Source organism: Elgaria multicarinata, chromosome 11 (genome assembly GCF_023053635.1).
Source record: "Elgaria multicarinata webbii isolate HBS135686 ecotype San Diego chromosome 11, rElgMul1.1.pri, whole genome shotgun sequence".
In the NCBI taxonomy this organism is placed as follows: Eukaryota; Metazoa; Chordata; class Lepidosauria; order Squamata; family Anguidae; genus Elgaria; species Elgaria multicarinata.
Genome location: NC_086181.1, coordinates 29,883,720 through 29,910,355, shown reverse-complemented (window position 1 = coordinate 29,910,355; position 26,636 = coordinate 29,883,720). Strand labels below are relative to the sequence as shown.

Below are 26,636 nucleotides of genomic sequence, written 5' to 3'. Positions count from 1 at the left end.
GCAAGCCATTTCTCTTTATTTTCCATTAAAACACCCACTGGTATCTATTCTGTATGCTGCTACTTAATGCTGTACAAAATAATTGCTACCCTGCAGTTCACTTCTCACTATCAGTGACATGGCTTAGAATTGTCACATTCCTTTAAACTTTGCATTTTAAAATGTAAAGGGAAGCATATCAACCCTTATTATATAACACTCTTTAACTACACTTTTATGCACAGCAGGAAGGTTAAAGTGTGTTAATGGATAAACTAAGCTCTGATAACTAAGTACACATGGACCACTAACACTTCCCTGCTGACTTTGAATAACCTAAGGGCTATGACCCTGGTTTCTCCCTCACAGGGATGTCCCCAACAGCCTGATCTCCCCAGCTCTCCCTCCCTTGTGCAGCTGTGTCATGCTTTCACTGAGGGCTCCCGGTTGTTTCCCACACTTATCCCCTCCTTCTCATAACCTTTTATTTTCTTGCTAAGCTGCAAAAATGTGACTGTAATCTTGCTGGTTTCCTCACCAATTGCCATCTGTGGTTTGTAATCACCAGTGCTGTGTTTGGTGAGTCAGAGAAATAATAATTCCACATCTCGCTTGAGGGCAGAAGCTGGCCACTGTCCTTTTCTAGGACTGGGTTTCTATTTCTCCCTTATGGTAACTTTAATCACAGTATGTGTTCGAACATTTGTGCTGGGGTGGGACGTGGGCTGTCTTTAAATATGTTTGCGACCTCAGTTGGAGCATTTTCTGTAGAGAGTCTTCCTGCTTTTGGAGGTTGTTGCAGTAATTACTGGCTTCATCTGTTCTCTTTATCTCCCGGAGGTGGCTCTAAATGGCAATGAGGTGGAGGGTGAGACTGGTTTTGTGTGGCAAGTGGAAAGAATGGGTGGATTTTTGCTCTAACATTAAAAGCTGATTGGCATTTTGGAGATCATGAAGGAATTGACACTGATAACTCTGGTGGATTCTGGCTTTCCATTAGTACAGCTGGTTTGGTTGTTGAACCATCTGAGTGTTTGATTATCTAGTACTCTGTAGATTTGGAAGATAATATGTATATATCTAGTTTTTTTAAAAAAAATAATCGAATCGTAGACAGGTGTCTATTTCCTGTGAACTTTCTAAGCAGGAGTCTGGAATGACTTCCACTTTCTTTTTTGACTTTATGGTTTTTATTCATAGCATTTGTCACACAGTTGCTGAGGAGCTGATGTTCTCTTGATCCCTTTTTGCTCTGTCAAAATAAATGAAACCAGAAAGTGCTGATTCATGAAAGTGAGGTTGCAGGAATGCTAGTGTAATTGACAAAGGAAAGATTGCGAGGTGAATTACAATCATTACAGCATCCTCTGTGTTTGTGTCTTAAAGTAAATGAGAGGCACTTAGCTAGATTCTGAATGGGGTGCTGGCTCTCTGGGAAAGAAGTGTGAACTTAGAGCTGTGGAGAGAGATAAGGAGTTCCTATACCTAGGCAACAGTTGAAATTGCCTTTTGTAGCTTGTGAGTAGTGACATTGATCTGAGGCAGCATTCCCCAACCTAGTGCCCTCCAGATGTATTTGACTACAATTCACACCTTGCCCAGCCACTGTTACCTTACCAGGAATGATGGATGTTGTATTCTGGAGGGCACCAGATTGGGAGAGGCTGCTGGAAAATGCAACTCAGCTAGAGAAGGCATCGGAGCCTGCAGCGAAGTCTCCACTGCTACTGTAGTAAACAGGATTACGTAGCAAGGAAATTCTGCTAATGAGTATGTGCTTAGTTCTACCTCACAGTAATCTTTTCCCAACTTTTGGGGGAGGGAAGGTTCTGACTAAATGGCTCTTTTGCCCCATTGGTTCCTGAGCCAAACAAATGCACTAAATACACCTGTAGATGCTCTCATTCAGTGCAGCCTACTATTATAATAAGACATTACAACAGGATGGGGAGAAGTTCGTTTTAATCTAGTGGAGATAGGGAGCTGTGAGAATAATCAAGCTAAGAAAGTGTTAGGTCCAATCTAATTTTTGCCTACCTGTTGTGTGATATGTGTTGCGTATATTGGATAAGATCCAGTTAAACAGCGCAATCTTATGTGTTTACTCAGAAGTAAGCCCTACTGTGCTTAATGATGCTTACAGATAAGTGTGCATAGGATTGCAGCCTAAGCTAGTTGAACTTGGGTCCCTTTGAAACTAATGGGACAATTTTGTCATGACGTAGGTCCCATTGATTTTGATGGGAACTAACTTAGTTTGGATACAACCCATTGATAACTTGGATCCCTAATGCAAAGAACATGTCCTCAATTGGGAAGTAGCCCCAAGGACTCTTGAGGGGGGAGTGTACCTTCTGACATCAACCAAAAGGGTTTGCCTATTTCCGGTGCTCCTTTTGAGAGCAAATGTTTTAAAGTTTTCTTACTCTCACATTCAAAGCTTTCACTAAGGAGCTTGAAGTGAGTTCTCTGCTCTATCCAAATCCACTGACAGTTCCCTTAGTTTAGAGCCGAGGATGGGAAGTTTGGAAAGGGTGTGTGTGTGTGTGTGTGTGTGTGTGTGTGTGTGTGTGTGTTTATGTTGTGTATACCTTTCACTTTTCTTTGGAGAGATTAAATTATATACAAAGTCTGTGATGCTGCTCCTTCCTTTTTCTGTTGATCTGTCTGTTATTAAGGACAAGGTAGAAGGGGATTGAACTCTGTCTTTGCTCTGCCATGGTTATACTTGGAAAGGCTTGAAACTTTTTTCTTTTTACCTGGGAGAGTTCCAACAGATGTCAGCTCAAAGAGTTCTTTTTTCTTTTTTTTGATTTAGAGTTTGTCCTATTGCAAGAGTTCAAGCTACACAGTCAGTCATGGTTAAAACTAGGAGGTGTACAGCTGCAGTCTGCTTTGACAGTTTTGGCAGAAGAGGTATAAAACTAATCCCACTGCTACAATCAGCACATAAGGAAGTAATTGAAATAAGAGACTTGAAATTCCAACAAAGCTTCTCTTTTAGTACCTTTTGACCGACAGCCCAGGATTCTAACTCCTTATTTATTTCCTACAGCAGGTTTGATCTGGGGCCGGAGTAATGCATGCTTTTATCGCTGATTGAGCAGAGGGGATAAGGTTTTGTTGCACATGGGCCAGATATGAGAGTTTGTGCTATTGTAAATTAGCTCTTGTTCTGCCAAATTTCATTTCTTGCTAAGCTGCTCTCTAGCTCTATTGGAAGAAAATGCCCACCCCCGGTCATTGTGAGATAAGTTCAAGTGATTTGTCTACAATGCTGAGCTGAACTGAGTTTATACAGGCCCTTTTTTATGCAATCAAGTTTCAAAGGCTGTTATCCCAAGGTGTTTCTTCTGAGATAACCCCTGTCCATACAACTAAGGAATTTCCTGGGAGTTTCAGGCTAAATATTTTGGGGGAATTCTCAGGTCATTGTGGCCTACTTCACACCATGGTGTGTGTGGGTGTGTTCAACTTACAGTGTGATTGGTGGCTGTGGCAAATGCATATCATACAAAAGTGCTCATCAGGAAGCCAGGATGTGCTAACTTGGTGGAAGATCTAGGTTTGCCCTGCCTAATGTGGAAGACAGCCCTATGTTTCTCCAATATGAAAAAGTGCACTTCATATGATCACTTATACCAGGATGCAAGTAGCTTTCCCCTGCCAAGGAGAATTCTTGGCCTTCTCTCTGTTTTTTGGCCTTTTAAACCTAGAAAGCAGAGAACACTATGAATGCAGCTGTGGTGGGAGGAGTATGGCACAGAATAGCTGGGGCTGCTGGGGTTGAGAGGAGGGCTGACCCATTAACTTTTTGTTATTGTCCCAGGTGAGTTAGTGAGCAGTCTGATTCCTTAAGAGATGATATGATTAAAAAAAAATCCTGTTCAGGATGGATACGAATTGGGCGCTAGGGCAGTGTGGTGAGGAAGAATAGATGATAAAGCTGGATAATTTTTGGATGACAAGAAGGTCTCAGTGCATTAATAGTGAGCTTGATGATATTGACCAAGGGTGTGTGTGCGTGTAAGCACACACCCACAGCCTTTAATTCAAGAGTCAGCACAGTCTGCATTTCTTTTTATTGTGCTTTGCTAAACCATAACCACTGAGGTTCGCTCAACAGGTTTGCAAATAGGCACTCACCTGTGTACTAGTGGTGAGTAACAGGCATCTACAGTTTTTGGCTGACCTTGCTGTCCAAGCCAAAAATTGTAATTGCCAGCCTCCCTTGCTGTCGAACCTGGAGTAAGGAGCAGTTGGACTCTGCTGAGAAATCTGCCCTGTGTGACTTTAGGTAGTGGCAACCAACACTTCCTCCCACCTGCCTTTCTTGCTGCAGAGCAAGCAAGGCCACTGGGAGGGTCAGTGCCAGTTTGGCCCTGCATCTCCAGGGCTCTTTGCCATGGCCAAAACATGGGAACATTGTTTACTGTTCTTTCAAAAGGCCAGATTTCTAGGCCTTGTAGTGAAATTTTATCAATGCACCAGCACTAATTTCACATTTCAGAAGTATGCTCTCTTTGTGTCTTGTCCCCAAACCCATTTTTAAAGAAGGGATGCAAGGAGGAGCCATGAAATTGCTAGCCTGTTAGCCTATCATCTGTCCTGAGTAAATTGGTAATTAAACAAATTAAAGTAGAAATATATATATAAAAACAAGGGACCCTGAGGATGTCAGTGTGGCTTCTGCCCAGGAAAGCTCTGCATTGCCAGTTTCTTGGGTTCCTTGAGAGTGTCTATGAGGATGTAGATGGGTGATCTGGTGTCTTCATTCTCTGCCTGTGCGCTTCCTGAAAGCACCTGGTTGGCTACTGCTGAAAACAAGTTTGTGTCCCTTGATGGGCTCCTTCATTGCCCTTCCCACGCAGCCCCATAATCTCCCTCTTTCAACTTGTTCTCCCCGGTGTATACAATCCTGTACTCTTCAGCCCATGCCACCTTACTATATAACTTGTGGACTGGTTCCTTGTGTTAGTTCTTACGTCATTGTCCTTTGACAGCTGGCAGGGGTGAGGCTGAAACTCAAAAGTGATGTTCTCCTAAAGACTAGGAACGCAAAAAGAAAAAAATCTGGCTTTTCTTCCTTTTGTTTAGGGGATAAGGTTTCTGCACGCCTCTATGACCCCAACCCATGCCTGTTCTCCCCTCCTCATTCCTTGCATGCCTGTACTGTGCCCTTCTCATCACCTCGGTCATTGTGAGAAACTCCAGGTATTGCTAAACCCAATACTTGACAATTTGGATTAAAAAATATATATATAACACAGTGTTCTCCCTTCCCTACCAGCCATGTAAAAACTTTCTTCAGATTGTGGAATTTGTGTTTTCTGGTTACAGACATTTGCCAACTTGCTGAGCGGTTTTCTTTTCTTAAAAAGGGCAGGTTGTGGTCTTGGGGCTAGGACTCTGTACGTCTTTCAACATGCCTGTGCAGTTTGAGTAAGAATGTGTGACATGTGCAAGTGCTGTATAGCTGAGCTGAAACTGACGAGGTGTGTTGAACAGCTCACACTGTAAAGGCAGAACTGCAGCATGGGTGCTTTCATAGCACCTGCCATTTGTGCTAACCTGATAGACCTGTGCATGTCTGTCTTGGGCCACTGTGTGGGTGTTCAGCTCAGCTTTTTCAAATACAAACAAAACTGCCTCATCTCTTAGCAAGCTCCCCATTGGCTCTGTGCTCATCGATTCCTTCCCTGCCTTTGGGAGATCATTAGCTGTGGCTGCTGTGGGCAAGACTTCCTGCTGAGGGACTGTACCTACCCCACCCCCAACTGTAGTTGCTCTTGTATTGACGCAGCTGTTACCTTGTGTAACTTTTCAGCACTGTTTGATGAGTGGTCTTGAGGTTTTCTTCTGTGTGCCTACTGATTTTCTGTGAAGAGTCATGCGCAGGGGATAAAGACTACAGAAACCCAAGTAAACATTCCATAGCAGAGTAGGAGGGGGTTTAGGAAGATTAGTGTAGAAAAAATGGGTCTCAACCCAAGAATGCGGGTCAGCTCTCACCTAGCAAACTATACCAAATAAAATAGTGTCCATGACAGTGAAAATGATCTGAGGTATACATGAGATGACAGCACTAGCAAGGAGCTTGAGATGTTGATCCTAGCAGAGGAAGCACGTGTCCTTAAACTCTTTGCCAGTAGTGAAACTGGAGGCTTGCAAAGGAGACCATCCTTTGCTATCCTATGACAAGGGTCATGTGCATCAAAACTGTAGCCCTGTGCACTCCTAGAAGATTAATTTATGGATTGGAAAACACGCCACGCTGAATATCCACACTGCGCAAAGGAGAGTTCCTGCACAACTGGTGTGTTGTGTGGTGGGCTCTGTGGAGTTTTTTTGCATTGAGTTGACTTTTCCCATTGGCTACAGAATTACCTGGCAAGAGTGGTGAAAGGAGCGAGTGCCGCTCTAGGAGAGCCGCTGGGATTGGGTTGTGGTTTTTTTTCCAGCAATGGCTAATGGGACACCATCGGGAGGACTGGGAGAAGAGAGAGGGCGGAAGAACTGTCAATCAAATGTTGCAATGGATTTTACTCAACTCCACGGTAGCCCACAGTCACACAACGGTGGAGTTAGAACATGTGTGGGAGGTATCCCGTAAAAACTCAACCATTGAGTGGAGTTTTCACACTGCGTTGACTAACGTGTTGTCTGAACTGAGCCAGTGACTGATGCCTGCTTGAGTTTGTGGTGAACTTGAGGCCAGCACTAGTTGCCTCTCTCTTCCACCTCATCTGAACCCTGATGGCTGTACTTCTTTGGTCATGCAAGCTGGCTTTTTGGCCTGCCACTTACAAAGGACTCATTAAGGAATTGTGACCAGTTAGCCAAGCTTCAGTGAAATTGTGCAAGTGACCTTGGCTGATCCTGCTAACTGATGGGGGAGGGGCTGGAAGATTATCTCTATAGCCATGGGTGAGAATGAGAACGGGTGCATATAAGAATGAGGATAAGTGTCAGAAATATTAATGGCATTCATACATCATAGGGCATAAATGAAAAATGAAAAAAGCAGTTTTGGAGCAATCTGGCTAAGAAATATGAATCACTGTGCTTTGATTAAGCTTTGATGTACATGCACTGTGTAGTGTATGTATATGTCTTGAAACCGTAGCAATAGCTTTGGGCCAGATACTATCTGGCTGTGTTTCCCATCAGTAAAATACAGAATGGCATTGCTCTTTGTCTTCTGGGATTCATAATCTGATTAGCGGGAATCTCAGCCAAACTCACTTTTTAAATTTTTTTAAAGAGGCATGTTTCTTGACCCCGTAATTGGGAAGGTCTTTTGGAAAACATGCAGGCAGTGTGACCCATTATGTTGTTCCATAGAGCTTTTGTGCCTGTACGGCTGTTCTCCCTCTCATGGCCTCCAGTTGGGATCCCCAACTGCTTGGCAGTTTTTTTTAATAATAATAAGAATAAGAATACAAAGGCCTTGTTCAAAATAGAGCCCAAAGAACAAAGGTATAGAAAAGTGCTCTTTGGGTAATATCCAGTGTTAGCCCTACTTAGAGTAGACCCATTGAAATGAATGGAATTTGTTTGTCATGACTTGCAATTCCCATTCATTTCAATGGGTCTACTCTAAGTAGGGCTAATATTGGATACTATTCTATATTTGCATAAGCTCTTTTTGAATCTGCAATTTGGAATGGTTTAATGTCTGGTGTTAGCAGCCCTTAGGATAGCATTCAATTTTGTTGTGGGGATGAGGAATATAAGGACTGTCTTTTTGTCCTGAGCTTAATGATATAGCATACTTTAAACAAACAAACAAATCAGTGCATAGGTTTGACAAATCTGTTGTTTGGCCAGGCAGCTGTCATATGGGGTTAGAAGCCTTCTGATCAAACCCTCGGTTTGTTCTCCAGTAACTTGCCCTGAAAACTGGAAGTAAGGTTGTTCTTGGCAACATACTCTTTGGACTATAGTTACATTTGTTTGAGGTCTATCGCATTGCTTCAAATACCACAAAAGGCCTGTTAAACATAGAATCTACTTATATGAGAAGCCTGCAGGTCTTCCATCAAAGCTCATGTCAGGAGACCAGTGAACTTTAAGGATTCATAATAGCCTTCTTGAGAGGAAGAAAATACCACTGAGATCTTAAGTCTGAGGAGCTGCTGCTTGCCTTCCTTTTCCCTACATGGATTCTTTAAGGTTTGTGCAGGAAGGTGACCAGAAGGTGTTCATCTATTTAGACTTGGGAGTACTTACGAACACATAAGCTTTTTGTTCACTGAATTGATTCTAAATTTGTTGTATTCTGCAGATTGCCCCTGATGGAGTCTTTCATTCTGAAACGTGAATAATAATAATAATAAAAAAAAATCATTAGCACCTTTGAAAACACACAAGTCTTTTTACATTCTGTCCTGTTTTAGTACTTCCCTTCTGATTTTTGCTTACTTGCATTGTAAGAAGTAGAGGTTAAGAGAGTTGGGTTTCCTTATTTAACAAAACTGGATCTAACACCTTACATGACAACCCATCACTTCTTTGTTGGTTGAAGAGAATGTTATACATATGATGCTATCCTGAATTTGGATGCTGGCTTTTAACATTCTGTGCTTTTTCCCTGTACCCCCCACCCTCAGCTTACCTCTGCTTTCAAATTTGCTGACCTATCAAATGGCACTGGAAGGAACCAATTAGTCCACCCTCAACTGCTCAGAAGCCTCCAGCCCATCTTATGCAGTGTAATTGCTCCAGGTTGGCTCAGCCAATGATCTTAGTCTTCCTTTGCAAAGTAACCATATGAACCTTCCTGAATGCTAAGATTTCATTGGAGGTCCAGTTTTTAGTATCCCGTCCCACACCTTGAGAAATATTTTAAATAAAAATGCTCTCTAACCATGGCATTGGTAATGTCAGACACGTCTTTAAGCAACCGAGGTACCATTTTTCTGTTGAATTTTATATTTCGTACCTCAGAACAACAAGGTTGTAAGAATACCAGCCAGGAATAGTTTTTTCCTCTTTTTGAAACCTGGTGTTGTTCAGATATTTTGGATTACAACTCCCATATTCCCTGACTGGCTGGGCCTCATGGGCATTGCATTCCAAAATATCTGGAGGTTGCTACTAGGTTGCCTATCTTGTCTCTAGCTCAACCCTGGAAAACTAGCACTTGGAACAGGGGCAAAAATGTGAAGTGATTGAGCCTTTATTTAGAACCATACAGAGCAGAGCTTGGGTATTACTTAACTGAAAAAATGCCAGTAGAACAGTGCTTCTGTATTTGTGATGCTCTTGCAGTACCACATTTGTGTCACGGTTATCATGTTATTCTCTGGAAGAAATTAATTTTTAATCTGACAAGGGGTATGTCTAATTCCATTATCAAGTTTAAAATCATATTTCTAATCAAGATAAACCTGTGACAGAGTAGTCAGTTCTGCAGTGGCTGTGCAGAAGTAGGGGAAGATGGGTTTAATTTCGTAAACTTTAAAGAAGTAATATGATATGCAACTTGCCTTTGACAGGGTGTCCTGATTTAGTCATACTTAGAGTAGGCCTATTTAAATCCATGGTGTAGTGGCTAGAGTGTCGGACTGGGAATTGGGAGATCCGGGTTCTAGTCCCCACTTGGCCATGGAAACCCACTGGGTGACTTTGGGCTAGTCACAGACTCTCAGCCCAACCCACCTCACAGGGTTGTTGTTGTTGTAAGGATAAAGTGGAGAGGAGGAGGATTATGTACGCCACCTAGGGTTCCTTGCAGGAAAAAAGGCAGGATATAAATGCAATAATAAATAAATTTCAATGGGTCTACTCAATGTATGACTAAATTTGGATTAAACCCATTGTGTGTGTGTTTATCAAATTGCGCGGAAAACATATTGATTCAATTATGTTGAATTCTATAGATGGTGCACATAATGTTTTGTAACCATTGCTGCTGATTTGTTTTTAATTTTAATGACTATAATGACTGAAACAATAAAGATTTATTTGAGACACAGCAAGTGATAAACATTGGTCTATACCACCACCTGTTCTAATGTTAACTAAAGTCCTTGGCCTACAGTGGTATAAAAGCGTGTTCATAGATATAATAATGGGGTCAGGATCAGTTCTTGAGGAAAAACCTTAATAGTTGGAAAACAAAAACAGACTCTCTGCTCTGACTGCTGGTAAATTGTTTCAGCCCTGGGATTGGACTAGTTCCAGCCCACCAAGAAAGTAGCTTGGGTTTATTTCTAATTCAAAGTTTTATCTAGTAGCTGGGATAGCTGTCCCAAGAGTTCTATTCCTCCTTGATCAGTCTCTCACAGCAATCTATAATTGCAAAAGCCTCAAGCATGAATAAAGATGAAGCAGACTTGCGTTAAACTGGTTTGCATTATTCTGTTCCCATTACAGAATCTGCGTTTTCTTGTTGTAAAATCTAACCTTACATGCCTGACCTGATTTGGTTTCCCAATGTTTGGCGTGGCTGTTAAAGGTAGAACCAGCTATTCCTTATTCTTGCAGGGCTGTCTGGTTCTTGCTGCTCCCTATTCCTCAATATCATAAGCTGAAATGTGTTTCCATACCCTGAGGGTGGGATTGTTTTTCCATTTTTCAGCACACTTTAGCTCCAGATGAATGGAACAGGATTAAACTGGCTGCTCCATTGAGACTTAAAGCCAGAAAACAGCTACAGAGAAGGAATGAACTGCTCCCCTATATTGGTTACTGACTCCTAAAGTAAAAAAAAAAAAAGCTTCCCCACATATTCTAGTCTAAACGAGAGATAATGGGTTGTATTCAGATTGTTAGTTGCAGTTTGGACCCATTGAAGTCAATGGGACAAGTTAGCTGTGGCTAATTTCTCACATTGACTTCAATGGGATGAGAATGCTGCCAGCTTAATCTGGATCCAATCCATTATAAATGCCATGCTGCAAATATGAACACACGTTACTAGTCCACAAGAATGTTTACCTCCACACGCATACCTCTGTAGGCCATTGAACCACGAATTACTAAAACAAACCATAAGCATACTTTTCTGTTTTTACAAAAGCTTCTTTTCCTGGAGCTGTTTATTGCGCTCCACCGGTGATGGCATGGCGGGTAACTACAGGTCTGGTAAAACGCCCCTGCCATTGAAATGTGTAGGGAGGCTCCCATAGCTCCGTGGTAGAGCACCTGCTTTGCATATAGAATTCCCCAGGTTCAGGCCCTGGCATCTCCACGTGAAAGTAGAGGAGAGCTGGGAACCTTCTCTCCACCCCCACCACCTGGAGACCACAGGCATCTGCTGCCAGTCTTAGTAGACAATACTTGGCTGGATAGCCAGGATAAAACGCTATCATTTGTTTATGTGTTTGCCTTGATAATGTAGCACTAGTAAGCTACTCTGTGTTTGTTCTAACGAGTGCTTTTTATGAAATGACTCAGAACCTCAATTCAGAAATCACCCCCAACAGATGTACAGCTGGCATATGGTTCAGAGTTGCTTATTGGCTTTCATTTTCTGCCCTCGGCAGTGGTCAAGCTCATTTATCTCTGTTTTGGCATGATGTATGAATTAAGCCAGGGATATAGGTAATGCAGCTCTAAGCCATGTTCCTAATAGTGGAGTTGTGACATTAGGGTGGTTCAGATGTAATGGCCAAACTACTGATGGGTGGGCTCCCTTCGCCACCCTGCATGCTTGGATTTCTTCCTTGACTTCCTGCTTCAAGCAAACTATAGTTTGCCTTTGCATCTGAATTGTCAAAGTATGGGTTGTGTTTATCCTTCAAACCATGGATCAGAACCAGGAAGCTGGGGTTGGGGGAGAATGTGACATGTGAGCACCAACCTCCGTTCTGACAGGGCTTAAGTATGTATTACCCTTGCTTCTGGCTCAATTCAAACATCATGCCAAACCAGGGTGTACAAGGAGAGGTCAAAGTGCACAGGGCTGAGAAAGAGCTTGGTGTTACATGAGAACTTGCCCATTGTCTTAAATAAATAAATAAACCAAGTTCTCCACCTGATCTAAGTTTTCTGCAAATAATCCAAACTGTTTCTTTTACTGCTGGAGATTTTCTGTACAGACCATCCCTTTGTTCTTCAAGGTCGATCTAAGACACAAAACTTGTCAGTGAGGATGAATTCTCATGTCTGAGCAGATGTTAACCCTGTAAAGGACAATGTTCTTTAAAAGGAAGTAAGGATTTAAACAGCAGGGGTTTCAAAATACTTTCACTGTTTCGTCTCAAATCTGGCCCAGCTGCTTGTGGGTGAGCAGTTCCTTTCTTTGTTCCCTTCACGTTGCTGTATGGTCCTCTGTGCTACATATATGGGGCAGAGAGAAGTACAGTGGCAGAAAACTGCCCCCATCCACTGACTTTCATTCTTCAGCTGCCACTTGGCAAAGCTCTGAGAGGAGGGTAGGAGAGCCCCCTGTGCTTCTAATTGCTGGAGTTCAAATGCTGCTCACGAGTAGCAAAGTCTCTTTCATGCCTTGTTAAACAGGGACGGTGTTAATTGGATTACAAATTGTTTGACCTTATTGGAGGAATTGGGTTATAAACACACACACACACACACACACACAGCCAGGGTAGCGAAAAAGATTCAGTAAAATGTAGGAATACTTTCAGCCTAGAGGTATAAAGGAAGATGCTGTGCCATACTGTTTTGTCTCACACAGCCTATTAAAATGAAAGAGGAGGAAATGCAGCAACATAACTTTGGAAAGCATGCTAGATAAAGAGTTGATTTAGCTCAAACCGGATTGTTTCAACAGTGGACCCTAATACTATGTTCGCTCAAATAGGGCTGTAGGTGCGTATAGTGCTTTGGTGTCTTGAGTAATGAAGTAACGAAAGAGATTCTGCAATAGGGTTTTTTCCTCTCCAGAAATGAATTGCATAAAATGTAGTTTAATCTTGTACTTTTACACTCCGTACATGTATCTAATCTCCTCCCTGGGCTTGGCTCAGAGGGGATTTCTCTTGCAAATCACTAGGGATTTTCCAAAACTATTAAGTCAATTTTAGCACAAATATGTGTGTGTGTTTTTAAAAGGGGCATTTTTTTCAAGCAAGTCTTTGATGAAGAGGGAAAATCTCCCATTTGTAATCAGCTGACACACAAGCTGCTTTTACCTTATATTATAGAAGCCTCTTTTTCATTTCTCTGAGCAACTGGAGTCAGGTTGGGCCTTCCAGAACTATTGCATTACAGATACTGGGAGAGTCCCTATTAGGTAAGGCCCTCTCAGCAATCATATCCAAGACACTTTTTGCATTTCTGCAGCAAAATGTTTCCCAGACCCCTGAGATTCATGGTTTATGTATGTGCCCGTGTATAATATACTGGGCTTCTTAAAACTTGATGCTGGTGCCTAGGAACTGAAAGGCTGTGGAGATGGGTGGGTTCTAGTCTGAGATAGGGCTCACTTCTACAACATCAGTGTAGTGTGCTAAGGACATGACTCCCCACACCCCTGTTATGCATTCCAGTATAAACAGTGTTGGGGGGGGGAATCCACATGTTTCGTGCTTGCGTATTGGGGCAGGTACTTAAAATATGTGGCAGGGATCATCCACCCATGTCTGTCACAGTCTCTCTCACTGCTGGCAACAGAGAAGTAGTCACAGCTAAGTGGAGAATTTGAGGGCTGTTTCACAGTTTATTATTTGTACTCTGGTACAGGTTCCCGAGCACAAAATATGAGTACTCTGCTGATTGGTGAGGGGGCATGTATGGTTTAGTTGGTTTTGTTGTTGTTTATTCGTTCAGTCACTTCCGACTCTTCGTGACTTCATGGACCAGCCCACGCCAGAGCTTTCTGTCGGCCGGCGCCACCCCTAGCTCCCCCAAGGTCAAGTCTGTCACCTCCAGAATATCATCCATCCATCTTGCCCTTTAATTAGTTAGTGCATGTCCCTTAAAAATATTTGAAAACAGTGGCCTGATCGTTCTCCGACAAAAAGTGGCATTGGTCAGACAAGGGCTGGGATCAAATATATTAGAATAAGAATTGCTAAAGTTCAGTCAAGCCTGGCACACTCTAACTGGTAAGCTCACAATCAGAACAGTCTGGTGAGTGACAGCTATCTCTTGTGAGGTTTGTCCTTCCCAGCCACAGTGAGAACTAGAAACTTGCTTTGAGAATAGGTCTTGTTTGAAATGCAGCCCTGTGTCTTCAACGTAATTGAAAGCTAGTATGGTGCAGTGAATACAGTAGGGTTTGAACATGAGGCTTGGGTTCAAATGCCCACTTGACCATGAAGCTTGGTTGGTTGATTCAAGCCACTTAACTGTGTGCCTAACCTTTAAAAACATTTTTTTAAAAAAACCTTTGTAAGTACCTTAAACGCTCTGCCTATTAATTGCATGTTGATCTGCTGGTTGTCTTATGTATTTATTGTTTTATTTGTTTGTAACCTGCCTTGGCATCACTTATAAAAGGCAGTATATAATGTTTTAAGTAAACAAACAAGTTATCTCACAGGGTTGTTGGAGTTTGTAACCTAAAAAGTATGAGAGCATATGTTTGTGAATTTCTGAGATTCGAGGCTGCAAAATAAAGGGCTGAACTTCACAGACCCCGTCTTCGTCTTTTTCGCTCCCCCCCCCCCGCCCTTGCATGTTGGCAGCCTGTGTTGAACACCAATCTCTCAAAGTTGATCTAAGGGCTGCGGTCAAAGCCAGGCAGCCTGCTCTGCTATATTGCAAAAGCCTTGTGTAGAGGTTGCTTAGAAACCGGGTGAAAACTTCTGGCCTCCACAGTTGTGGTGGCAACAGAGTTGAAAAGGGAAGCGGGGCGTCACCAAGTTACTATTTGTTTCTCTCCAGGTTTTTTTCCCCCCCTCCCTCCCTCGCTGGTCGCGCAGAGAGTCCTTTGGCCACTTTGAATTGCAGCTGTAGTTAGGGAAACTTGCAAGAACACATACGCAACAAGCCCTCTCGTTCACCCAAGTTTCCCCAATGGCACAGAAGAAAGCAAGGCTGTGCCTCCCCTACCCACACAGCACACTGTTGTTCCCATATTGTTTTCTCCACAATGACTACCACAGTTTTGCTTTTTTTGCAGTTACCAATGTGGCTGAGAATCTATACCGGTCATATGCATGCATTGAAAAGGTGGTGGTGGGGAACTGCCCCGTCTGCTCCTCTTTAATCACACTATCATATTCCCATCATGATGGGTTAAAGGAGTGATTCTCTGACTACGAAGCAGGGTGGAAGGTCCTGGGAGACCTAAATTCTGTGGCAGGTGGTGCCGCCTTCTCTGTGAGCCAAGACCTGGTAGATTGAATGCCTCCTGACAGTGGCCCCTCACTAATCTTCTCTACAGTTCTTTGAGTGAGGGCAATCTTACTTCATCAGTGGATCTAAAGAAACAGAACAAAATACCTCTCATCTAATGCAGTTTCTTAGATGACTATCTCTAAAAAGAGCCTGCTGACTAGTCAGCTGTAATTGGAGTCAGAAGGTCAGTGGCTCTTTTTAGAATTAGTCATCTAAGAAATTGCAATTCCTTGTTTGTTTGTTTGTTTGTTTGGTCTCCTAATGAAGAGTGAATTGTTTGAAATGCATTGGTATTTATACTTCTGGGATTAATAATTTATAATTAATAATTGTCACATTTACCTGTGAAACTAATGATTGCTGAGGTGGGTAGGGACAAACGTTAGTGGACTGTTTAGAACATGCACCTGGAGTTCAAAAGGTTTGACAAGACCTGGGTGAAGGAATAATTATTTATTTGTTAATTTCATTTTTATACCACCCAATAGCTGCTCTCTGGGCAGTTTACAAAAAGTAAAACCATGGAAACTATTCAAAATATAAAACAAAACAGTATAAAAGCATAATAAAAAATACAACATATCAAACAGCCAGGATAAAATCATGCAGCAGTACGGAATGACCAGTTTGCCCCTCCAGAATGACTGAACATAATAACAGCAAAAGAAGAGCCATGCTGGATCAGACCAAATGCCTGTCTGGTCCAGCATTCTGATCACACAGTGGCTAATCTATGGGAAGCCTACAAGCAGGTTATGAGTGCAATATTCCCCTTCCATTCATGAACCCCAGCAGCTGGTACTGAGAGGCATGCTGTCCCTGATACTGGAGGTAATATCGTGGCTAGTAGCCATTGATAGCCTTTTCCTCCGTGAGTACATCTTATCCCCTTTTAAAGCCATCCAAGCTGGAGGCCATCACTACATCTTGTGGTAGACAGTTCTATATCTTAACTATGTGCTGTGTGAAGAGTACTTCCTTTTGTCTATCTTGAATTGTCCTTTCTCCTTGTTTAGATATTTGCTATGCAAACTGATGCCAATAGCTTTCCAGATCTCCCCACCCATACACCCAGACCTTAATAGACATTTTAGCACCCTAGTTGACATGCTCAGATTACAACTCCCTCTGTGTCTGCCATTGCTTACTCACTTTCCCTTGACACACACACACACAAACAAACACACACACACCACCAGCTTAATTACAGGCCCCAGCAGGGCCTCTTTTACTCCTCTAGCCCTGGTATGGTGGTTTTCTTTTTAGTTGTGTGGAATCTGTTTTGCGGCTTGTCAACCATTTGAAGTTGGGCTTTTTGTTTTACCTTTCCCTTAACGGTGTCTTTTATCAGTAAACAAATGTATGGTTTTCTTGATATTGTGTTGCATGCTAATATGATCTAAAAGTTGGTGTAAACTCCAAATGTTCTTGTTTGGGCCTTTATACCATCACTGTAGCTCAGCCCCAGGATCTTACCCCGTGCTTCATCTCTTGAATCTCCCCCAATTCATATTGGTCTCTATCCCTGAGCATCCCACCCACCCCCCACCCCTGTTCTCCCTACTGCTATCCCATAGATTCCACAACAGTGGCTAATACTCTTGGTGGTGGCTTTTCCCTTTCCTGCCAATATTGACTGCCTCTTGCTTTGGGGCCTCCATACTAGCCTTTCCCAAACTGGAGCCCTCCAGATATTTTGGACCACAATTCCCAGAATCTATGACCATTGGCCATGCTGGCTGGAGCTGATGGGTATTGCTCTAAATCTTCTGGAGGGCACCAGGTTGGGGAATGCTGCTTCACACCATGCCTGACTTGGATTTCTCTCTGCCAGTGTGAGGGCTCTTTTGAACTGACAAGCGACAGTTACGAGGGTGATTTTATTCAGAAGACTGGCACTTAGCTAGGTCGTGTGGGTGCTCATCTTCCTCTGCCCTTTTTTTGACACCCCCCCCCCCCCCGGTCATTTTCCTGCCCTCCACAGCAAGCCATGTTCTGGAAGTTTGATCTCCACACGACCTCTCACATTGACACCCTCTTGGAGCGTGGCAACGTGACCCTCTTTGAGCTTCTGGATGAAGAGGATGTGCTGCAGGAGTGCAAGGTGGTCAACCGCAAGCTGGTGGACTTCCTGGTGCAGCCCGAGCACATGGAAGCACTGGTCACCTGTGTGACAGAGGAGCCCCCTGGAGACGTGGATGAGAGAGTGCGCTACAAGTAAGTGATGCTTCTGAGATCAGGAGGAGAGTGGGGTATCTGTGCATGGAGCTCCTGTTCTTCACGATCTCCAGAACCAAGGAGAAATGTAGCAGGTTCAGCATCTTTTCTCCTGGTTCTTAAATCGTTTAGCTACCTGTGCAATTCATTTTGAGGTACGAGGTGGAGGCTGGAGAATCACATGGGTTTTTTGGTGTTTTCAAAAGCGTTATGTGGAAAACATGAACACAGCGGCTTAGTTCAGACATCCTGCTTAATTTTGGCTTAGCGTAATATCTGAGTTCACCAGTCAGTTGGCAAACCAGAATCTGAAATCATGGTTTGTGCTAACTATGGCTTGGCATGTTGTTTGAATTAATGAACTTGTGATGGCCGTTGCTCCATCACAAAGGCCACTGCAGAGAGAGACCTGTGTCTTGAGCAGATGGAACATATGAGCAGATAAGCACTTCTCAACCATTGGTTTGTATGTAAATTGGATGCTAAAACCATGATTTGGCATGGTATCTGAATTGAGATATTGGCCCGATGTGGCCATAACCTTCCAGGCTTTGTAAACCATGGTTTAGAGTGCCAGGAACGAGCATCAGGCCTGTGCGCTGGCTCTGGCATGGAGATCCTGGTTTAGTCTATTCCATAGTTTCTATTTTAGACATAAAGAGAACAGGAACTCTAGTTTAAAACATGCCAGGAACTCTGCATCAAAGCTGGCACATGAGTCAGGGGAGGAGTGTGCAGGCCTGATGCTCATTTCCTTCTACTTATACCAGGGCCAGGAATCTTGCTGCTGAAGTGGCTGGCTATCTCCATTAAAAGTGATATGGGCCTGATTTGGATGTAACAACAACCTGTGTGTTGTTGGGACCACATGGAAGTAAGCGAGCATCCTGGCTCCTGAGCACTCACGTACTTCCGCTCTGCAAAGTAATCCACCAACCCCATTTCTGGATTATTTGCTGTGCCGGCTGATCCTGGTACTCTGGGTTGTTGAGAGAGAAAATCCAGAGTTTTAACCCATAGTTTGTTTCTCGGTTATTTTGCGAAGTGGAAAGCACTCAGGACCCAGCATGCTCACTCACTTCCACACATGGCTAACCCATGCTTTAAACAGTTCATGGAGGATGTGACATTTGAAGAGGGATATTTTGTTGTTTTATGTGTGGCTGGCCTTGGGAACTATGTAACCTGGTTGCTGACAGAAGAATGTTTTCAGCATGAACTGAAAGGAAACTTAATGACAATTGTTTGTCAAGTACTCTGTAGTGTTTTCATGTGTTCCATAAAATCACTAATCTACTATATGTGGTCATGGTGATTTATTCAGTGAATTATAAGTGTGTGGGAAGATTTTCTTCCTAATGTTAGAAGCTATCTGCATATCAGAATTAACAAAAAGCTGGTGATGAGAAACACGCAGCCTTAAAATCCTATTGAAATACAATTAGTTAAGGCTAACTCTAAACCAGGCAACTTTTCTGATACCTTAGCCATAATAATAAAAACAACAACATAAATCTTGCACACAGGCAAGTCTCCCATGAGATGGGAGTTCAGCAACCACTGGGAACACATCTCTGTAGTAGCCTTCGTCTGCAAAGGCTATGGAGGTTATTAAGATGTTCTCGGTCTTGGAGATAGTTGAGTGGAAACCTCATGTACTAAATTGGTAGGTGGGTGTAGCATTGAAGCACCAGCAAAGGGGAGCCAAGCATCTTGTGCTGCTTCATGTTGAAGGCCATGAAGCAGCAATCTTTGGAAGTTGCAATTTAGGATTTGACTGATATTGGCCAAGCAGGGAGGTCAAACTCCAGCTGCTGTAGAACAGAGGATGCTGGGAAGCAACATGTTCTAATCAAGGGTGGGGAACCTGTGGCCCTCCAGATGTTGGATTGCAACTCTCACCATTGGCTATGTTGGCTAGAGCAGTTGGGAGTTGCCCTCTTAATAACCTTTGGAGAGCTACACCACCACTGTTGTGAATGAACTGCTGCTATATGTGGAATAAGATCTTCTGGGCACTGAAGAGAGTGACATACTGAAACTCAATGGGTATACTAAATCATTAAAAAGTGAGGGAATCAAGCTTTTTTCTTTCCTTTTAGCCCTTTTGGTGCTGCCTCTCCTTCTTTGCCGTTAGCATTGGGAAAGAGCTAGGTTCAACATCCACTGTGTATGTGTTCCACAACTGCTATACAGTTTCTGGATTCTGACGATTGAAAAATTGTTTTGAACACAAAGCAAGGTTCTAGGCCTTATAGCAGCAAAGATACGCTTTAAAATGATATGTTCAGTGCCTGCCGAAATCTCAGAAATCAACGAAAGGTGATATTTTCACAATGGTCAGTTAGTGGAAGATTCAGTGCCTTGCATATAAAAGTAGTGGAATAAGTTGTGCAGAATAAGCAAATGTGCCTAACTTGCACAATTTATAGATTTGGCTTTTTGTGCAGTAGAATTTGGGTTTACCTTGCTGCAGAACTGTATGTTGTCCTAAAGCAGAGCACCCAAAGTATGTTTTATTTCTCTTGGATTGGAGGTCCTGCAATATTCTACAAGGCAGGTGGGCAGCACAGTACTGTGCTATCCAATTCAGCTGCACAGCCTTGACGCAGGAATTGGAGGCTGACAGAGATGTCCATGTTGCACGCGTGTGCATGTGCTTTTTCTTTTTTTAAAAAAAGTCTCCTCCTGGTAGGTACCCAAGTGTGTCGTGTGAGATCCTGACGTCAGACGTCACGCAGATCAACGACGCGTTGGGTGAGGACGAGTCTCTGCTGCGGCGCCTCTACGGCTTCCTCCAGACTGGCGGTATCCTCAACCCGCTGCTGGCCAGCTTCTTCAGCAAGGTCATGGGGATTCTTATCAACCGCAAGACTGATCAGGTAGCGTCTTGTGGGTTTCTTGGCTTGCCAAAGAAAGCTTCTTCCCAATTGGGGGCCATCCCCATTGCTGTTCAAATGACCCAGCCCTCTAAATGGCTTATTGTGGCTCAAGGGATTTCCATCACCCTAGTATGCTCATATAGGGCCTTCGGAATAGCTTGCAGAATCCTTGGACGCTGAGCTCATAAATAAATATGTGCCGAATATTTTCTTGCCTGTGCACCCTCATGTGGCAATACTTGGTATGGATTTCATGAGAGAGCCTGTTGACTCTCTGCTATTTTTGCTGAATCCCTGGCATGGTAAGTACCAGCTGTCGCCATATCAGGATGCACCCAGAATTCGTATTTCCATGTGAAAAGGATGAAGTAAAATACACTCAGGCTGGCTTTTTCCATGTTAAAAAATCGGCATCATTATTGGACCTTATCAAACTAGTGAGCTTCCAGAAGCATCTGATTGGCCAATTTGTGAAATAAAGAGCTGATCAAGACAACCAGTTGGTCTGATCGAACAAGGCTGCTCTTGGGTTCTTAGTTGCTCAGTATGTGTTTTTTTTAATTATTGACCTTTCTCCAAGGATCTCAGGCCACATACATGGCACATTTTCCTTTTCATCTTCACAATACCCTTATGATCTTAGTCAAACATTCCCAACCTGGTGGCCTCCATGTTTTGTACTCCGTCTCCCAGCATTCCTGATCATTGGCTGATGAGAACTGAAGTCCACAACATCTGGAAGGCATCGGGTTGGGGAAGGCTGAACTAGGCTGAGGGAAACTGACTGATCCATGGTTGGGTGGTGTTTGAAGCTGGGCCTCCCCGGTCTTCGTCAGACACTCGAACCCAGGGATGGGCGTGGGGGGGGGAGTGTGTCCCTCCAGATGATAGTAGATTGCAACTTCCATCAGAGATACCCAGCATAGCCAATGGTGAGGGGTGTTGGGAGTTGCAGTCCAACAACATCTTGAGGGCCACACATTACCCACTGATACTTTAACCACTACACCACACCAATCTTGCAAAAACCCCATGACTGTGCAGATGTGCAGTGTAGCGCCCCTATTCAAGGGAGCTCTCAATACCAATTGTAGACTGACTTCTATGTAATATGAACCATACCTCTCTCCTAATGCGTGTTCCAAGGTTTGTTTCTTACGTTATCGATAGATCTGTGCCGGACCACCTGCTTCCAAAGGTGGTCTTACCTCTCCTCTCTTCCCTCACTGCTAACTTGCTTGACTGTCTTCCAGATAGTTGCCTTTCTGCGCAAGAAGGACGACTTTGTCAACCTGCTGCTATGCCACATCGGTACCTCGGCCATCATGGACCTCCTATTGCGGCTCCTCACATGCGTAGAGCAGCCGCAGCTGAGGCAAGACGTGTTCAATGTAAGGGTCCTGTCATAGGCACTCCTGTCTCTCCCTTGAAAGAAGAGTCAACATAATTTTATATTCAGCCTTAGTGGCCTTAGGTCAATACGTCTAGAAACTATTTACCCACCATGGAACGAAAGGTTTTTGAAGCATAATATTTTATAGTCATTCACTGGGACAATTAGAGGTGAAAGATCTGTGGCTAAATGGGCTTGGATGGAGAATGTGTTCATGTTTCTGTTTAGAGTCCTCCTGTGACATCCTGATTTTTAAGTTGCGTCCCGTTTTCCTGGCTCTTCATGGGTTCTGCTTTGCCTGTCTGGAGGAGCAGTGTTAAAGCAGCACCAGCATTAATTACTAAAAAAGGCAGTTTGCTATAGGTGGGAGGAAATGCTTGGTGCTTGTGAACACTTTTTGTTTTGTTTTCTTGAAAAATGATTCAAAAATGTAAGTAAATAGTGCTTAGTACAGGTTTCCTTATCAAACAACTGGATGCCTCTTCTCCTGGTACTTTAGGTGCCATTCTTCTTAAAGAAGGATGCTCTCTCATCAGGGTTTGTACATCTTTACTGATCTTGGGTTCTCTTGTGTTTCTGGTGGCTTTGTTGAAACATGGCTTATTTCAGAATATTCCTGTTACATAGAGCAGCCATCCCCAGTCCCCACAGCCCTATGCAACAGATACTCCCCTACAAGTATCTTGTTCTTTTGGAGAATTCTATCTTGCAAGATCCCAGAGTTCTCCGTAAAGTATGGCTTTATTTAATCATTTGTTTGGGAAGTGTTTCTCTCACTGCATCCGCGTTTCAAGGTGTTTGGTCCCCTCCATTGTTTTCCATTAAGAGGAATTCACTAGTCCAAAATTACACAGAATTTACCAGTAAGATTCCAAGGGTGCTGGTAGAGCTTTTAGAGATTCAGTGGGGCACAGAGGACAGCGTTATGGGATATCATTGGAGCAGAGTGTGTGTATGGGGAATTTTCTCTCCAGCATTGCCGTTTATAAGGGAATATTTATTTATTACATTTATATCCCCCCTTTTTTCCTCCAAGGAACCCAGGGTGATATACATAATCCTCCTCCTCTCCATTTTATTCTCACAACAACAACCTTGTGAAGTAGGTTGGGCTGAGAGTCTGTGACTGGCCCAAAGTCACCCAGTGAGCTTCATGACCATGTGGGGACTAAAACTCGGATCTCCCGACTCCCAGTCCAATACCCTAACCACTAAACTGGAAATTGCTCCTTCACTGGGCATATAATAGAGCAAAGGGCCTAAGGAACTCTCTATTATAACTCAGAGTTCCACAAGCTGACCGTTTTCTGCTGCCACCAATTATCTTAGAATATTTTATTTCTTCTTTGTGGTTTCTGTGCATCACACAAATGGGTTTCTTCGCCTGTGCGGAGCCCCAACAACCCATATGTGTGAATGCACAGATGACCACTCAAAGAACCACAGTTACAGGTAAGCAACCTGTCTTTATTTGATTGTGTTTATATCCTGCCTTTTTTCCTGCAAGGAACTCAATGTGATGTACATAATCCTCATCTCCATTTTTATCCTCACAACAGCCCTGTGAGGTAGGCTGGGTTGAGAGTCTGTGACTGGCCCTAAATCACCCAATGAGATTCCATGGCCGAGTGGGGACTAGTACCCAGATCTCCCTATTCCCAGTCTAAGACTCTGACCACTACACCACACTGGCTACTTTAAAACCTCCTTGAAGCTTGGTATAAAAGGCTTAGGCATGAGATGGGCACCAGTATTAGAGACGAGATGAACTATTACACAAGTAATTTATTAAAGGGATATTTTGTACATAAGAATACTAATATTTACTTTGGGGTTTTCAAAAGACTGCTTGCTGACACTTCTTGACGACTCAAGAGACACAGTTGCTAATACAAGCCTTTAAAGGTTTATTTTACCTCAGGCCAGATTTGCTCAAACCTCTGCCCCAGCCAAATATACTTATAACCAGGTCCTGTTCTTGGGTATAGTCTTCCTCTGACTCCTAAAGCTGCTCCTGTTGTATTTCTGGCTGCTTGGAAAGTTTATCTGGCTTTTAATGCCTGCTTATGTAACCTTCCGGCAAGATCTTAGGGCAAATTCCTGGCATAGCAATGCCATCTGCTCCCTACTCCTGATCTTCACCAGCCACGTATGGTTATCCTTCAGCCTTAACTATTCACTTTCTCCTAGTCCTTCCCACTAAGCCATAGTCCATCTCCTTCTCTGACTTAAAACAGTCTCTCTCAGTCCTTAATTGTCTACTGCTTAGCTGTCATTTTCCAACTGGTCTTCCCCACCTATCTAGAATCCCCAGCCAATCAAAAGCAAATTTATCTGATCCAGACCCCATCTACAAATATTACAAGCGATCTTCTCTCTCTCCACCCTTCAAAAGGTCACCAAGCGGCTACTCCTAAATAGGCCTTCAATATAGTAACAACGCTAGGCCAAAGGCCCACTCAGATACGTTATAGTTTCTCAGAGGCCACACAGAGTGTTATGGAGCAACAACAGTTATACAAAGGGCATTTTTGAACTGCATATGCCTGAGTGCTTCTGTCCCTCAACAGATTTCAATGGATAACTGGAACAGGATTGAAAGAAACTTCCTTAATCTAGTTTGGGGTGTTTTTTTTCTCTTCTTTTTTCATAATCCGAAGTGGCTTAATGAGGAGAAGATTGTGCAGAGGCTCATTGGGATGATCCACCCTTCAAAGGATGACAATGTAAGTAGTAAATGTAACCCAGTGCTCTTCTGCCCTCTGCCTGGCTGGCTGAGGGATTCTGGGAGTTGTAGTCCAATATATGTGGAGGTTAGGGAAGGTTGCCTTAGAATCTCTTTCTGTTGGCTGTTCACAGTAGAGATGCCAAAACAGCCAAGGGCAAAGAGGTGGAACAAAGGATGTAGTTTATTTTAAAACCAAAATCCAATGCGTTTTGGACCCTAAGGGTCCTTCCTTAGGGCAGTCTAAGTATATATATATATATATATATATATATATATATATATATATATGTATGAAGTCACGAAGAGTCGGAAACGACTGAACGAATAAACAACAACAACAAATATATCTATATCAAAGCCACAATAGTTTTGTCAGTGTACATGAACATGTTAAAGTTATAAATGGTTACAAATGAAGAGCATATAAAATGGTAATATAAGGCTCAAAACATAGAAACTATTTCCACCTTATCACATATATGAAAGTAAACATACTTGATAAACACAAGATATCACTTCTATTTTGACTGCTTAAATATGGGCTCTGCTTGAATACGGGCTCACAGTGTGTCAAAAAGTGCTGCTCCCTGGGGAGTGGGTTGATGAAGAAATCTAAATTCACAGAAACCTGTTTCCTAAGAGAAAATGCATAAACAGGACAAAAAACTCCCTCTGAAGTAGTAAAGAAGTGGCAAACCATTTCTTCAACAGGGTCTTAATGCCTTTTTCGTTCTCTGCTTCCTTGTCCCCCTCCATACAGCAACATTCCAATGCTTCGCAGTCCTTGTGCGACATCATCCGGCTGAGCCGTGAGCAGATGATCCAAATTCAGGACAGTCCCGAGCCAGACCAGCTACTGGCCACGCTTGAGAAGTGAGTACCACACCAGTGATAGCAACAGCAGAAGCCAAAAGAGATGGCCCTGTTGCCCTTAGGTTAGAAGTGGCTGTTGCCCTTCCAGAGCTGAAATGAATTTGGAAAAGAGTGACAAACTTGATCTCTGTTTGTCAAAAGTATTCTCATTTCGAATTCTGACTGCATTTTCAGTTATAAATGGAAATTTGGAGGAGCTGTGGGGAGAGCTTTAAACTAAAACCCTTGGTGTGAAACTGTTTTGGCTGATTGAATGTTGAGCATTATTGATTAAACATAATCAGTAAGATCCTTACAATCAAAACATAAAAGTTCTCTTTCAATCTGACTAGCTTTGCATTGACGCCCTGCTTGCTATACAGTGGTGCCTCACCTGGTGCTGAGATGCAAGATCCCCTTGTCCCAAACTGTCCGGTCTCTGCTTTTGGCATCGTTGTGGCTGTTAATAACAGAGGTCTCTCACCTGGTTCCAAGTTGGATACCATGTCAGGTTTGAACCTGGCAATCTTGAAAACTCTTTGGGTAGCATTGAGTAATTTGCAGGCATGCAGGGTTGTTGCAAGGATAAATGAGATGGGTTTTTTGTGTGTAATGTATTCACGGTCTCTGTACAATCCTACATTAGGGTGTTCTTCCCTTGTACAGAAAGACTTTGGATTTTTCTAAAGCTTTGGTTGAGTGGCTGGAGTGCTATTGCCTCCCTTTGGGTAAAGAGACAAGCCTCTGAGCATGCGCTGAGTGTTGGGGTAAGCACCTTCCTTGCTTAGTTATCAGGAGCATCATTGAGAACTTTCTCACAGAGCTGCTTTTTCTTTTTAACTATTATTGTTATGATGAAGATTTAAATGTACGTGTCACTTCCCACTGGAGAAACCATAATCAGCACTATAATACGAATAAAAGTACTGTAAAAACAAACTAAAAACAATACAATATGAAAAGTGTTCATCTACAAATACACAAAACCCCTCCTCGGCCCAGAACGAACACCACAAACGCATAGCTAATGTCCAAACGCCTGGGTAAATAAGGACATCTTTGCCTGGTGCGGAAAATATGACAGTGTCGGTGCCAGATGAGATTCCTTGGGGAGAGCATGCCATATCACAGTAAAGCCCCGTTCCTGCACTATCCGTCCCCTGTCCCCAAGCTTTCCTCACAGGAGGCACACAGAGAAGGGCCTCTGAAGCTGACCTCTGGCATCCATAGTAGTAGTAGTAATAATCATAATAAAATATTTCTTACCCACCTCTCCATTCTGATCAAGGCGGGGAGCAACAATGACTATAAATACGTAAAACTGAATTAA

At 43.1% G+C, this 26,636-nt stretch overlaps 1 protein-coding gene across 4 annotated transcripts in view; it reads left to right on the top strand.

The window, feature by feature from the left end:
• Positions 1 to 26,636, top strand: part of PPP6R1 (protein phosphatase 6 regulatory subunit 1) — a 58,722-nt gene that overhangs the window by 1,114 nt on the left and 30,972 nt on the right. For 3 of the 4 annotated variants that reach the window (XM_063138383.1, XM_063138381.1, XM_063138384.1), the window contains exons 2-6: positions 17,219 to 17,451; positions 20,147 to 20,333; positions 21,587 to 21,724; positions 24,387 to 24,452; positions 25,215 to 25,327. In XM_063138383.1, coding sequence (XP_062994453.1) covers positions 17,225 to 17,451; positions 20,147 to 20,333; positions 21,587 to 21,724; positions 24,387 to 24,452; positions 25,215 to 25,327 — 731 coding nt within the window. In that variant the 5' untranslated portion in view covers positions 17,219 to 17,224. Of the gene's footprint in view, positions 1 to 470; positions 559 to 17,218; positions 17,452 to 20,146; positions 20,334 to 21,586; positions 21,725 to 24,386; positions 24,453 to 25,214; positions 25,328 to 26,636 lie in introns of those variants that run through there. The other variant, XM_063138382.1, reaches the window with a different exon arrangement.